Source organism: Ostrea edulis, chromosome 3 (assembly GCF_947568905.1).
Source record: "Ostrea edulis chromosome 3, xbOstEdul1.1, whole genome shotgun sequence".
NCBI lineage: Eukaryota > Metazoa > Mollusca > Bivalvia > Ostreida > Ostreidae > Ostrea > Ostrea edulis.
Window position 1 is genome coordinate 62,568,034 of NC_079166.1, and position 14,913 is coordinate 62,582,946.

The 14,913-nt window shown below is 35.0% G+C and overlaps 2 protein-coding genes and 1 long non-coding RNA gene across 3 annotated transcripts; 2 read left to right on the forward strand and 1 right to left on the reverse strand.

Moving 5' to 3' along the window:
• LOC130052703 (uncharacterized) lies at positions 1-2,784 on the forward strand. The gene is made up of 5 exons (XR_008801087.1): positions 1-221; positions 741-863; positions 1,084-1,203; positions 1,738-1,824; positions 2,156-2,784. It is a non-coding gene; the product is annotated as an uncharacterized LOC130052703 (long non-coding RNA).
• A 1,466-nt stretch (positions 2,785-4,250) lies between these two features.
• LOC130052702 (uncharacterized) lies at positions 4,251-9,312 on the forward strand. The gene is made up of 3 exons (XM_056158455.1): positions 4,251-4,527; positions 6,162-6,326; positions 6,890-9,312. The coding sequence occupies exons 1-3, from the start codon at positions 4,319-4,321 to the stop codon at positions 7,140-7,142; spliced, it is 627 nt and encodes a 208-aa protein (XP_056014430.1). The 5' UTR covers positions 4,251-4,318; the 3' UTR covers positions 7,143-9,312.
• Positions 9,304-10,376, reverse strand: LOC130052701 (P2X purinoceptor 7-like). The gene is made up of 3 exons (XM_056158454.1): positions 10,189-10,376; positions 9,736-9,975; positions 9,304-9,620 (listed from the first exon to the last, which is right to left on the reverse strand). Exons 1-3 carry the CDS (start codon positions 10,369-10,371, stop codon positions 9,357-9,359), a joined length of 687 nt encoding a protein of 228 aa, XP_056014429.1. The 5' UTR covers positions 10,372-10,376; the 3' UTR covers positions 9,304-9,356.
• Positions 10,377-14,913: the final 4,537 nt, after the last annotated feature.

Sequence of the window (14,913 nt, forward strand, 5' to 3'; positions counted from 1 at the left end):
TTTCGATGTAAACAGCGAAGCATGGAGTCCGGTAAAAGAAAACGCGGTCGTCCAAGCTTCTTGACGGAGTCAGCACGGAAGAAAAAGAGGAAATAATCTGAAAAACGACGCAGCCAACAAAGAATTTCTATAGGACACCATCTAGAGGAATGGAATCGGCTTCGTGTTGCACTTGGCCTACAATCAAACCCACAACTTGCAGGCGTTCTCCTCAGGCAACAGTAAGTTTGCGACCTCGGCCCATGCGATGTAAACGCTATTTCTAGTCAGTTACAGTGTGTTGAGTGCATTGAAACGAAAAATATATTAAATGTGTACTACAAATGTTTTCCGTCTCTGTGATTTCGGGAAGATGAAAGCTAAATTTTCTGTAGTAAGTTGTGGGGCCCACGAAGGGATAAATTATCTCTGCGTCCCGGCTGTTAATATGTATACATTGAATAGGGCTGATTTGGTAATTATTCTTGGCATATGCATCAAATTTCGAACTTGCCAATTAGAGATTTATCAAGTTGTAATTGTCATAATGCAAAAGTTGTCTATTACAATTGAAAATTTAAAGTTAAGTTACAAAACTTTGATCTATAACCTACATATATATACGAGTGAAGATGGTAAACTACATCTTGGGAAAGGTTTAGTTTCTTTTGATAGGCCTATATGATGTGTAAACATTTTGCATTGCTGAAGTGAAATACATTAACAAAGTACATTAACAAAGATAAATTAATTTTATTCAGCAAGCACTATGAAGGCCGTACTAGACCTATGTCAACTCCTGCAAAACAGGGCTTACCAACAGGTCCAGAATTTACAGTGTCTGAGATTTCCTGTACAGACACATGCAGTAAAGAGAGTGAAAGGTGGATATTATTAGAACTGCTTTCTCTGTTTGTCTGTTTTATGTAGTTGCATTTTACATATATGCATGTTTAGATATGATGCAAATTCTTAATTCTTGAGAAATTTCATGTCAGTTTTCATGATTATATTTATCCTTAGACTGTGTAATCAAGATGATAAATATATTTTTTCATCTTTCATCTACAAACTTTTAATATTTAAATTCTTTTAAATCCCTAGCACGGAAACAGCAGTGCCAGGAATAAAAGAAATGGAAAAATCCTTTGGGGATCAGCCAACAAGCAGCCATGTTACATTTCAGAAAAAAGCACTGTCATCCTCCTTCATAGACCCATTCAGGTATTTCATTGAACATAACATGTTCTGCTATCACTCCCATCCCTTTCCAGCTAAACTGCAAAAGTCTGATTTAAGATAGTTGAAAAAGAAGACAATGATTAGTTATCATATTCATTAATTACAAAAAATACAAAATTGAAAACAAAGCATACACATACTCTGGAAATTGTAGGTACCTAGTTGGAGTAAGCTTCCCTATTTGACCACTCACATCTAACATAAGCCCACTATATTGATATGGTAAAAGATGAATCTTTACTCAATTAAGTATGGGGGGGAGGCCTAACAATTAGTATGAAACATATCAAACAGCATTCAAAGTAACAACAGACTATGCAAATGAGATAATGTCTTGTCTTTTAAAAAATCAAATGTATATCCAAGTAATTTCCATAGTTCTTCATATTTTACTGATGTGCTTTTTATGATTTCAAAGAGATCTGTCAATAATATGGAAATTTGTAATTCTTGACTTAGAATTTGAATACTTCGAATTGATGATTTATTTATTTATTATTACTTTTTGTTACACAGTTTAAGTATTAGTGTTACCAAGGATTATGACGAGGAAGAAGATATGCATGACGACGATTATGTACCAGAATTTGATGTGACCTTGGGGTATGGCAATATATTTGAAGTTCATAAAAGTTATATAGATTAATTGTAGTGCAAATTTCACAGCTGTATGCATTGAAAAAGCCCCTATCAGTGTGAAATGTATGTAATAGAGATCTCTATGTATGTGTTTTTATATTTGTGCATGAATGTATGTCATAAGCAGATAAGCACACAATTAGCATTAGAAATCTCACAAATACTAGATGATTTATATATAAAAGTGTTGTTGGAGCTTGCCAATCAGGAGAGGTTCCTTCTTTTTAATCTCTGCTTCATATTCTTTAACCTTAGATGAAATATTTCACCTAATTATCTTGTTCAAAATTAACAGTGAAGAGAAGACAGATATTGAAGATGTAGCTGGCGGTGACATGATCCTTGATATAGAGAATACAGATATGGAAGTTGAATCAGGAGAAAATTTCACCGGCCCAGGCATCACCCAAATATCATCAATGACAGAATCTGAATCCGTTTTGAAAGCAGATAAAGTGATTGCATATGAAGAGCAGCTTCTGCAGTTAGCTTCCACAAAGATTAATGATAAATGCATAGTGAAAGGATGCTCGGAAACATTGAAACTTTCTACAAGGTATGTCGCATTTGCCATGTACATTGTTTGGGTATGTACTTGATATTTATTCAATTATTGTTGGAATAATTTATTTTACAAGTACATGCAATTTACAGATTTCTGTCAATCAAAGTTGATTGATTTCATTGGAATTTATTATCCTTTATATAAAAAACAAAATAGGAGTGAATGTGGTATTGAGAAAATCCTTGTTTTTACTTTTAAGTCCTGCTCAAATGCACACATTAGACATAGATAGTGTTCTCAACCAGTGCTCAACAAAGGACTTCACAGTGGAGATTTGATGATATCAGCTGCAATTCTTTTCTCTGGGAACAATTTCAGTAAGGTGGCACTTATGGCAAAGTTCCTCGATCTTCATTTCCCCAGCCAGTCATCCTTTACACGTATATAGAGGAGTTACCTTGTTCCAGCCATTGATGAGAAGTGGGAAACACATCAAGAGAGTATAAGGGCTGATCTTGGTGACAAGAATTTAGTACTACTGGGTAAGTTACAAAATAATTTTAAGGTGGCTCACTACACCCTGAAATATTTTCTCAAATCAGTATGAATTCATTTTATCATAAAATATATGATGATACATAATAAGAATATATGCCAAAAAGACCGAAAATATGCAAGTTTGGATAAAAACATGATTTTCAAAAAAATATTTCAATACATAGACTCTGGCTGATTTGAACCTGAGGTCTGCGGTTCACCAGCCGAATGCTTTAACCACTGAGCTACGATGATGGACAACAAATCGATCAGGATTGGGCGGTCAAAACCGCCCTCGGTTTTAACCAGTAGTTTTAACCATCCCGGTCAATACTCCCCAAGTGGTCAATACTGGTCAATAGTGATTTAAACTGTCCATTTTCCTATTTTTGTACATTTCTTGCAAAGACAAAGATAAATTAAGTCTTCATTATATGGATCAATTGTTGATTAATATTTTTCATTAGATAATTAAATGTAATTTCATAAGTTTAATATATTTGGTTTGCTGAAACTGACCGAAATATCTTCAGTACCTACCAGAAGGTCACAGTTCTATAGCATAGCTTCACGATTGGAGACAGACCTTTTACTACATGTACCTGGACAGATTAAGAATGAAAGGTAGCTGGACATTACCTAAGCACAGAAAGCAGAGTTGACAGGTGTTAATAAGCATAGGCTGGGACCAGAGATGACCAGTGTGCCTGTTATTGTTATGAAAACATCACCCCCCTCAAATGTTTATTCAACAGTTAAAATGAAGATTGATGGAACAATACTTATAGGTAGTTCTTGTTAAACTATGGAATTTGAACAGAAACTTTCACATCTTCCCCAATTCAACAGAGTCATTTGTACATTATTTATTTAATATTATGACTTTTTAGTATATTATAAACTGATAGTGCATGTTATGAATTACAGCGCCATTACCATAGTACGAATTGTTTATTGTACGAGTTGTTTTGTTTGTTTATTATTCATTCATCTATTACAAGTTATACGACACAGCATTGTGTTTGTGGTGTTTATGTTTCGATTGGGTATCGCATCAGTCTGGCGCAGTATTTACCATAATGGTCACTTAAACATTTAAAATAAATAACACAGACTATAATGACCAAATAATCTTCAATTGACCAGTATTGACCGGTTTTAACCAGTATGACCACCGGCCGATCAATACTCATATTGACCACTTTTTTGTCAACACTGAAATCGATCGATACAAATATTTTCACAAAACATTTAAATCGCTATCTTGTAACGTAGTGTCATAAAGAGTATAAAATTTAGGGTAGTGAGCTACCTTAAATAATTGAATAGATTATACATGTTGGCTATCATTTATCAGTGGATTATTCTTGATGTACATGTAGGTACTTGTTTTCTTCTTGTAAAGGAGATGGGCGTATGCACAGTCCTGGGCATTGTGCTCAGTATTGTACCTACACAATGATGGAGAATGACAGCAAAAAGATAGTGGCCTTGGAAACTCTTGACAAGAGAGAGACTGGAAGAAAGAGTACGAATCTTGAAAAGGCCAGCTTTCAAAGAGCACTGGAAGATGTTAAACAAAGTAACCAGGTTACCGAAGTTGTTACAGATTGGGGCATTGATGAGTAAGTAAATGTTCCAGATACACCCACTGCTTTTCTTGAGTAATAATGATTACATGTATTTCATGTAACTAATACTGATACAGAGGACAATCTTCATCAAACTTTATTATGTATCCAGAGAGACAGTACCCTGAGATAAAGTATCACAGGTGACCTATTGCTATTGGTCTGTATGTGTCGTCCGTTAACAATGAAACATATTCAATGTTTCTCTCAATAACTACCCTTCCAATTATTGTTAAATTTGGTATGAAGCATCTTTGGGACAGGGAGGGGGGCATAGATTTTAAATTTTAGGATTCCTGCATCAAGGTGTCTTAGGGGCGTGACAAAAATTGTCAGTAATTAACCAATTTTGAATTGTCTTCTCTACAACCACACATCTGTAAGAACAAGATTTGTTTGTGAAACACGCCCCTGGTGGCAACACAGGACTATAAACAATGTCAAAAACTTTAAGTACTAAAACAAAAGTTGACATTGGAGTCAAACTCCAGTTCAAAGATCATGGTATTAAATGAAAGAGCACGTGAAAAGCAATCTATTTATAAAATATGAGATTCATACCTTGAATAGTTCAGAAGACATTGCCTATGTTTGTTCTTCTAAAAGTAGGTCATATTCCAAGGTCAGGAGGTTAACATCTTTGGTACCAAAAAAAAGGTTGTTTCACAAGGAATGCACAAATGAAATATGAGAATTCAACAAAAGTTATGAGTACGCTTTAAGTTTTGGACAGACAGAAAAACAAATGTTACAAAAACAATATGCTCCTCGAATAGTGGCAGGAGCATAAATCATGTAGAGTAGGAAGGTGTCTACCAAAATTATCCATGGGGAAGAGGTTCTGACGTCAGCGTTTGGCCAAACTTGGCATATAGTGGTTATGTGCAAGATATTTCAATGACATTTTCTTAAGTGCTATCAATACCAAACTGATTCGTAATGGATATAAAAAGGAGGAGATAGCTCCTCACCAAACGTTTACATTTCATGATCCCAGAGGTTGGGGTTTGGTATCATGGTGGGGACAGAAATGGTAATGAAATGTATTGATCCTTTTATTCGAAAGAGTTCTTCATTTTGGTGGTACTACATAAAAACTAATGCATAATTCGGATTGGGAATTTCGCAACCTTGGTATTTGACTCCAGGGCAGGTCCAAAATAGTCACATAATGTTAGTTTTTCATATATATTACATATAATGTTGTTCATCAGTATGGGGGCATTTGTGTTTCCTTGTTGTACCATATGTTGCTGCTGAATATTAGAAATTGGATTAGATATACAGAGCAAGCAAAATATAGATTTTGTATCCATTGGGGCTAGTGATACTTTTAAATAATCCCCTGTGACCAATAAGGCCTGTGGGCCTCTCTTTGTTTACCGTTTTCATATTCAGTTCAACTTCAGTATCTTGAACATATGATCAACATTTCAAATACCATGGATATGTCAAAGTGAGTTGCAGGTCCCAACTACATTTTTTTTTCTTAATGTATTTTAACGACACTATATCTCAAACTTTTGAATATCTCTGAATTTTTCCCCTGGCCCCATTGAATTCAAGATGATGGGGTTTAATGAACTAGAAAGATAATCTTCATAAATTTAATCTGAATTTTTCAACAGAAGTACATCAAACTTGGAGATTTTCAACAACCACATATTGATGTATGCAACAAAGAGAATTTCTTATTCGCCACCAGTCTATAGGGCAAGGAATGTATTAGTTGCACTAGACTACAACCATTGTGTTGATTTGCCAACAGCTACAAAGAAAGATGGAAGTATCAGGTAAAGATTTTGTTAGTACTTATAAGTTTATTTCTGTAACAATTAGTTCATTATTCTATCTTATCTGGTTTAGCTTCACAAACACCCTTCCGGGCAATGTGCTTTACAATGTCATATCTAGAAAATTTTATGAAAGCATAACATGTACAGGATTTCCAGTCTCTTTTTATAGCTATTTGGTGAATTTTATTGATATTATATTTAAGGAATATTCCAAGTTATTTCATAAAGGTGAAGGTCCATTTTCTGGTATATCATTCTCTAATTTTGATAACTTTGTTATTTGTGTATTGTTAATTATCAGCCTTTGCATGCATGCATTCATAGTTGTCCACACTTTTTGTGGCTCTCCCTGCAGCATTTGAATTGTAAATAACATACACGAACTTAAATCAGTGGATTCCTTATCAAGATTGAGTCTCCTTTAAATACATGTAATTCCGAAATGTGACAAAGGAGAGTCCATTTCTGATGCTTACCATGGCAATATCTACACTGTAGCTTTAGCTTTGCACACAACTGGTCACTTAGTCTTTGATTATATTTCATATTTTCTATTTTAGATATCAAAGGACTTTTTCAAAGAAGTCGGGGAGGTGGACAACTGTGGAGCGAAAACAAAACAAGACATATGCCCATATTGACGAACTTTTTGAAAGGGCTCTAAAAATGCGTTTGGAGTCTAATAGAGGGATGCATCATCCTGTAGAATTATCAGCAACAGACCCTCGACGGATTTCCAAAACCATTGCCCCAAAGTCTCCACCTCCAACAGCAGAACTTGTTTCCCAGGAAAAAAAATCAAGATTTAAGTAGATTAATTAAACTTTTTCTTTTTTGTAAAGGCAGCTAAATGTTTCAATGGATATTACACATGTAAGGCAAATCTATTTTAGTTCATCACAGTTTATTGTCATTGTACATGTATATATGATACATACAAGTCCAAATAATGAAACTGTTTAAATGTATATTGTAAACTATATTGAATGAACTGTGATATATCATTGCACATACTGTATCATTTCTTTTTTCAAATCTGTACAGATGTGTTTGGTTTCCTTACCATATAAAATCATTATACATATACTTTTTTCTCTCCAAATGTGTTAAGGATGTGTTTAAGTATGTATTCTTGTCCATAGTTTTTTAAGATATGAAGAAAGAATTTCCTCGAACTGAAACTAATTCATTATGATAAACATGATCACGTGTTTCTACAAAATTATGAACATAAAACTGCACCATTATTCCCATTGATAACAAACCTTATACTAGTATTCCATTGATAGTTAGCTACTCTTTATGTTGTCTTAACCAAAATGATTGACCAAAAACCAAGGAATTTGGTAGATGCCTGTTGTTGTTTAATATGTAGTCATTGTCTGTTGGGCATTTTTAATTATTTGACTTCTCATCAGTAAGTACATACATGTAGCCATATTTCATTTAATTTGATATGGGACTTATTAAGGGTAAGGGGTTTTATAATTGTTTATTTCTTTGTCACTGCACCACTGTGGCCTGAGGGGTGTCAAATCCTAAATGTTTTAAAGATATGTTTTAAATAAGGAAATCTGTCCATTATCTATAATGAGCAAAGATTTTTGTATAAAAATTTCATGGCTCCCAATCTCCAGCACTTGGTTGAGAACCAGATTGGTATTTAGTGAAACTACATGTGTGTCAGTTTTAATTCTGTGCATGTTTGCATGATTATAAGAAGCTTGTAGCTGTTTATCAAATTTTAAAAGTCCCTACCCCATCACCAGGTGGTCAGGTTGTCAATTGGGGCTCAAATGGTACATGTGTATATAGTGAAAGTACTTTCAGAATTTTTTGATCATCTCTTACTTGCTTCTGTGTATTGTGAATAAATACTTGTGCATTATTATGAAGAGTGGGTAGCCATATGCCAAATTATGCAGTTTAATGCAAATTGTTTTCTTGTGTGCTTACAATGTATACACTTGTATACTTACTTGTATACAAGTTCGAGCTTTGCAAAGGTTAATTTTTGTTGTTGAAAATGTTCTAAGTGACACTTCCATGAGAATTATAGGGACATTTCTGCAATCAAGATAACTTGATTACCTTATTTATGTATAATAATGCAAATACAAATTGACAATAAAAATGGCAATGTGGGAAAGGGTTACAGATCAAGTCAAAATGGGATATACACTGGTGATATAAACTACAAAAATCTCGAAATACATGCAATATAAGCTGCAATTGTTGAAAATGGCATGAAAGAAATTACATATTATTGCTCTATAATAAACAGATTAATTTTGGTGAACTAATTTTAGTGTACAATCCATGTTGTCATTTAGGATTAAAGGTTCAGATTTTATTAATCAGTGGTGTTAATTTGATCCATTAGTGCATTGCAGTCCACAAATTCTTGTGTATTTCTCTCCGTCTTCGATGCCTTTTACTATGGTTTGTATTTTGATCATTTATTTTGGAGATGTGGAAGAAAATATGTCTAGAACTTTGTAACTAATCATAATTATATGGCCAATTTCAGTGCATTGTATACCGGTAGACTGGAAAGAAATTAAGCTTACTGACATTTTTTATGAAAATGTGTCTTGTGAAATTTGATGTTTCTGTACTAGCAATATGTTGATACAATAAAGTTATTTAAGGGGCAAGATCTAAGAAATTGATATAGAAAGAAAATAATTAAAATTCCTGTGGGAGGGGGTGGGTGGGGTCAAATTCCATTAATTTTATGATGGGGGAGGGATCAATTCTACTTTTTTAAGGTACATATACTTTTAAAGATTACATATACACGGTGTGAATAAACAGTAGAAAGGGTACATAGAATGTTATTTATACCATGCTTAGTATTTGTAATTGATAATCAGTTTAGATACCTGGATGTAGTAGGGTCTAAATGAAAAGTATGTGAATTTTGTTTCTTGAAAGACATTGAACATTTGATCTTGCCCCTGAATATCAATTCTAATGCACACACTGATTCGTTGTTGTTTGTTTGATTCGTTTTTTTACCCAAGATTAATTTAGTCTTCCTTGGACAAAACCCACATATTGTCCTGAGGGTTCTGGGTATTTGTTGCGTATTTTCCAAACACAACAGCTTGGAATGACTTTTCTCTGTCCTGCTCCAAGCTTTCCATAAGTCCAAAGGATGTACTGTCTGTATGCAGAGTGCCTGTTCCCCCTGTTGTAATCATCATCAGCTGGCAAAGCTAACACATCTTCTCTATACAGGCGGGCCAGGGCAAGGACAGCCTCATCAAGACACAGAACATGGAAATCCTAAATACAATGTATATATCAATTCATACAACACTGCAAAATAAGAATCTGATCAAAAATCTAACTTGTACATAGAAGGAAGAGATGTATATTAATTTAGTGGCAAGGTACATACTGGCAAAAGGGCTGTGCACTGTTCTGGACTTCTGCCACAGCAGATCTTTTCTTCCTCTGTAGGCAATTTCCGACAGTGGTTACAAGTACACCAAGATGGTACGTCTGGTACAGATGTACGCTGACCAGGGGCTCCAGGTCTTGACTTGTCAATTATGTCTAAAATTAGACTGGCTGATCTGGATGCTACTTCAATGAGCATTTGCTGACATGTCTCATGGGTGAGGCTCTGCACGTGTCTCTACAATATATATATATATATATATATATATATATATATATATATATATATATATAATTTTATAACATATATATATATAGAGAGAGAGAGAGAGAGAGAAATAGATATCGTGCATATAACGTGCTCATTAATTGCATTTGAATCATGCTGTTTTGCTCAATATAATTTGATACTCGGTCATTGAAATGCACAAATTTGATATTCATTACTAACCTTCTCAATTTCTGTTCTTTGCTCCGTATGTTGGAGAACTTCCTCCTCTTTTCTGTTTGACCTGCCTCTTCTTGATGCTGGCCTTCCTCTACCACGACCACGACCACGGCCGCGTCCTCTAGGCCTTCCTCTACCTTTTACAGGGGAATCAGTACCAGTTGAAGAAGTTGACTGGAATTGCATTCAAAGTATATCAAAAGAAAAAAAAAAACTATAAATACACACTTTAGAAAAGATAAAAATTTACTGGTATTATAACGTTCGTATCTTGCCGTTTTGAGTATACCCCTTTGGGGCCTCTTGATATTCGCGCAATGCTATCAAACAGCAAAGTGGAAAGAACTTGGATTCTCGTTATTTAATTACCTTTATTCATATTGTTTAACACAATATTTAGCATGACTGCAATCTGGATATCGTCAAATGCGATATAGTATCAGAATACACAACTTTACGCGAATCATATTACTGGAGATCTTACCTCTGTATCCATGTTTCGTTGAAGTCTGAACTAGTCACATGATTGTCACATGATTTATCTTCTGAATATGCATAAAAAATGGCCGAGATACAGTTGTTTGTAAACATCGATTTAAAATCAAATAATTGTGGTTAAAAATGATGTTTAACATGTCGTATAGCCCAATAAATACGTACGTACGATAGTTTAAAAGTGTTTTTACAAGGTGGACATCATTAGTCGGAATTCGGACCATACAGCTTTAAGGTTCAATACCTGGGCTTTTAATACAAATTCCGCTTGGGCTTACGATTTTATCTTGTGAATGAACTAAAGTTAATTTTTACTCATGTTACTTAAGAAGGAATCTTACCTTGATGCAACAAATATTGATAATTCTTCAACTATCATTCAGGTAACGCTAAATTCATTTTACCCATTGAATATATAAAATCCGCGTCTTCGGTGTCGAATGACTAATACTCTAATAAGATAGGCAGGGTATAGGAATATCTCCATCAATATGAATGCAATTTAAAACACACCACCGTCAGTAACCTTATCCATAAACTTACAATATATATCCGATCTTAATGCATAAGTTATATAACAAATTCGAATTCTGAAAGACGTAGTAACGTACATGGAAAGAACAATTGATTAAAACATGATTAAAATCAAGGTTATACCAGTTAACAAACGAGTAAAACAGGGTCGAGGCTATCTGGTACCGCTTACAGGGTGACGACCACGAGTTATCTCATCTTATGTAGGTACGAGTTATCCCTCGTGCCAATTTATAATTCACAATGATTCGTACGCATAATCGTCGTGTGTCAATTCTTTTATACTTATTTCTTGATAGACCAATATTAGGTAAAATAGGTCCTGTTGGAGCTCCATTGTGGTTGGCAAACACATGTATATTTATTATCAATTACGTAGGAAACATGAATACTTTCAATCATATTTAAATCAATCGATCGGCTCTAAAAATGAGAAGCACAACACTGTTGATTATTTAAAACTCAGATTTTCGACACAACCCACGTCTAAATTACATAAGCAAGTATAAAAAAAACCCTGACAAATATTAATAATCTACATTGTTAACAAGAATGATACACTGTTGCAGTGAATTGAGAAAAATGGTAATTCTATGCATAAACATATAATTTTTTTTAATGCATATTAGGTACCGTGTGTTATAATGGATGTATTAGCATCACACCCTCCCCAAAGTATTAGACTGATATTTCTAAATCATTGATGTACAAATTTCGGGCAGAATATTTTAAAATCTTGATACACCATTAGAACGTCGTAGTATTCATAATTTCACGGAATGTTGTGACAGCACATTGATATGAAATACGCTTAATTACAATTAACAATGTGTACACTTTAAATCAACTTGAAATGTTATTTTCCATAGAGGATATCAAGACTTTTACATATTTGTTGTTTGAAAACTGATATCCCTGTTCTTCAAACAAAGACCACGGAATTTGGACAAATGCAGTTGTCTTGATTGTCTAGCCTGTACATATCATATGGGCGGTAAAAATTCAGGGCGGCGACCTTGATTTCAGAAATGCAATGGTGATTATTTAAAATTTGTAGGAAATTGTGAAATATTTATTAGAACATCATAACTGTCATTAAGAACGGCGTAGTGTCATTTCGTAAATGAAATGTGAATACATGTAAAATGATATTTTTTGTAAAAGACAACCCGAGGTTTAAGAACAAGTCCTCATTAAGTAAGACGATTTTCTATGCACAAGAATCTGCGTCACGTAGATCTTTATACACAAGAAAATAGCAGCAAAATACAATGACGTTTTTCCAACTTTCCCAGAAGTAAAAGATGGAAGTCACAAACATTGTATAATCACCAGTTTATGACCATAAATGTCAATATTCAGTGGCGTAGCTTCCATTGAGGCAACCGAGGCAGCTGCCTCGGTAAAAAAAAAAAAAAAAAAACCTTTTACGTTGTTAAAATGTCGATAGCTTCTGGGGGGCGCAGCCCCCCAGACCCCCTGCCTCAATAATATTATAACTCAAGCTACGCCTATGATATTGACTATCCAAAACCAATCGATTTTGTTTTTAAATCTTGTGCACTTTCAGACATGCAGTACCGATACATATAATATACTCCACTTTTCAATTAATTCCTGATGTCTTCTGTACTTCATTGTCTATAATAGCAGTAGTGTTATTTATTCGTACTAGTTATTTTAATTGAAACTAAAACTGTACAGAACTTCAATTTTATCAATGTATTGAACTTTCTAATTTTCAGTTAACTGATGATAGTAGTTTATAACGTTTAATTTGTCAGATGCGCAAGATATGCTATGATCTATGTTGTAACATACTATGGGTACCAACTTAAAGCACCTTCCCTCTAACAGGTACCAGATTATAAAGCACTCTCTCTAACTGGTACCAGATTATAAAGCACTCTCCCTCTAACAGGTACCAACTAATAAACACTCTCCCTCTAACAGGTACCAACTTATAAAGCACTCTCCCTCTAACAGGTACCAGATTATAAAGCACTCTCCCTCTAACAGGTACCAATTAATAAAGCACTCTCCCTCTAACAGGTACCAATTTATAAGGCAACCTCCCTCTAACAGGTACCAACTAATAAACACTCTCCCTGTAACAGGTACAAACTAATAAACACTCTCCCTCTAACAGGTACCAATTTATAAAGCATTCTCCCTCTAACAGGTACCAGATTATAAAGCAATCTCCCTCTAACAGGTACCAACTTATAAGACACTCTCCCTCTAACAGGTACCAACTTATAAGGCAACCTCCCTCTAACAGGTACCAGATTATAAAGCATTCTCCCTCTAACAGGTACCAAATTATAAGGCAACCTCCCTCTAACAGGTACCATATTATAAAGCACTCTCCCTCTAACAGGTACCAGATTATAAAGCACTCTCCCTCTAACAGGTACCAACTTATAAGGCAACCTCCCTCTAACAGGTACCAGATTATAAAGCACTCACCTTCTAACAGGTATCAATTTATAAAGCATTCTCCCTCTAACAGGTACCAGATTATAAAGCAATCTCCCTCTAACAGGTACCAACTTATAAGACACTCTCCCTCTAACAAGTACCAACTAATAAAGCACTCTCCCTCTAACAGGTATCAACTTATAAGGAACTCTCCCTCTAACAGGTACCAACTTATAAGACACTCTCCCTCTAACAGGTACCAACTAATAAAGTGCTCTCCCTCTAACAGGTACCAACTTATAAGGAACTTTCCCTCTAACAGGTACCAACTTATAAAGCACTCTCCCTCTAACAGGTACCAACTAATAAAGCACTCTCCCTCTAACAGGTACCAACTTATAAAGCACTCTCCCTCTAACAGGTACCAACTAATAAAGCACTCTCCCTCTAACAAGTACCAACTAATAAAGCACTCTCCCTCTAACAGGTACCAACTAATAAAGCACTCTCCTTCTAACAGGTACCAACTTATAAGGCAACCTCCCTGTAACAGGTACCAACTTATAAAGCACTCTCCCTCTAACATGTACCAGATTATAAAGCACTCTCCCTCTAACAGGTACCAACTAATAAACACTCTCCCTCTAACAGGTACCAACTTATAAAGCACTCTCCCTCTAACAGGTACCAGATTATAAAGCACTCTCCCTCTAACAGGTACCAACTTATAAGACACTCTCCCTCTAACAGGTACCAACTAATAAAGTACTCTCCCTCTAACAGGTACCAACTTATAAGGAACTTTCCCTCTAACAGGTACCAACTTATAAAGCACTCTCCCTCTAACAGGTACCAACTTATAAAGCACTCTCCCTCTAACAGGTACCAACTAATAAAGCACTCTCCCTCTAACAAGTACCAACTAATAAAGCACTCTCCCTCTAACAAGTACCAACTAATAAAGCACTCTCCTTCTAACAGGTACCAACTTATAAGGCAACCTCCCTGTAACAGGTACCAACTTATAAAGCACTCTCCCTCTAACAGGTACCAGATTATAAAGCACTCTCCCTCTAACAGGTACCAACTAATAAAGCACTCTCCCTCTAACAGGTACCAATTTATAAGGCAACCTCCCTCTAACAGGTACCAACTGATAAACACTCTCCCTGTAACAGGTACAAACTAATAAACACTCTCCCTCTAACAGGTACCAATTTATAAAGCATTCTCCCTCTAACAGGTACCAGATTATAAAGCAATCTCCCTCTAACAGGT

Coding starts and splice junctions, on each gene's coding strand:
- LOC130052702 (XM_056158455.1), top strand. CDS start 4,319: ATGCACAGTCCTGGGCATTGTGCTCAGTATTGTACCTACACAATGATG. Junction 4,528..6,161: donor ACAGATTGGGGCATTGATGA/GTAAGTAAATGT, acceptor ATTTTTCAACAG/AAGTACATCAAACTTGGAGA. Junction 6,327..6,889: donor AAGAAAGATGGAAGTATCAG/GTAAAGATTTTG, acceptor TTTCTATTTTAG/ATATCAAAGGACTTTTTCAA.
- LOC130052701 (XM_056158454.1), bottom strand. CDS start 10,371: ATGCAATTCCAGTCAACTTCTTCAACTGGTACTGATTCCCCTGTAAAA. Junction 9,976..10,188: donor AAAGAACAGAAATTGAGAAG/GTTAGTAATGAA, acceptor TATATATTGTAG/AGACACGTGCAGAGCCTCAC. Junction 9,621..9,735: donor AGTGCACAGCCCTTTTGCCA/GTATGTACCTTG, acceptor CATTGTATTTAG/GATTTCCATGTTCTGTGTCT.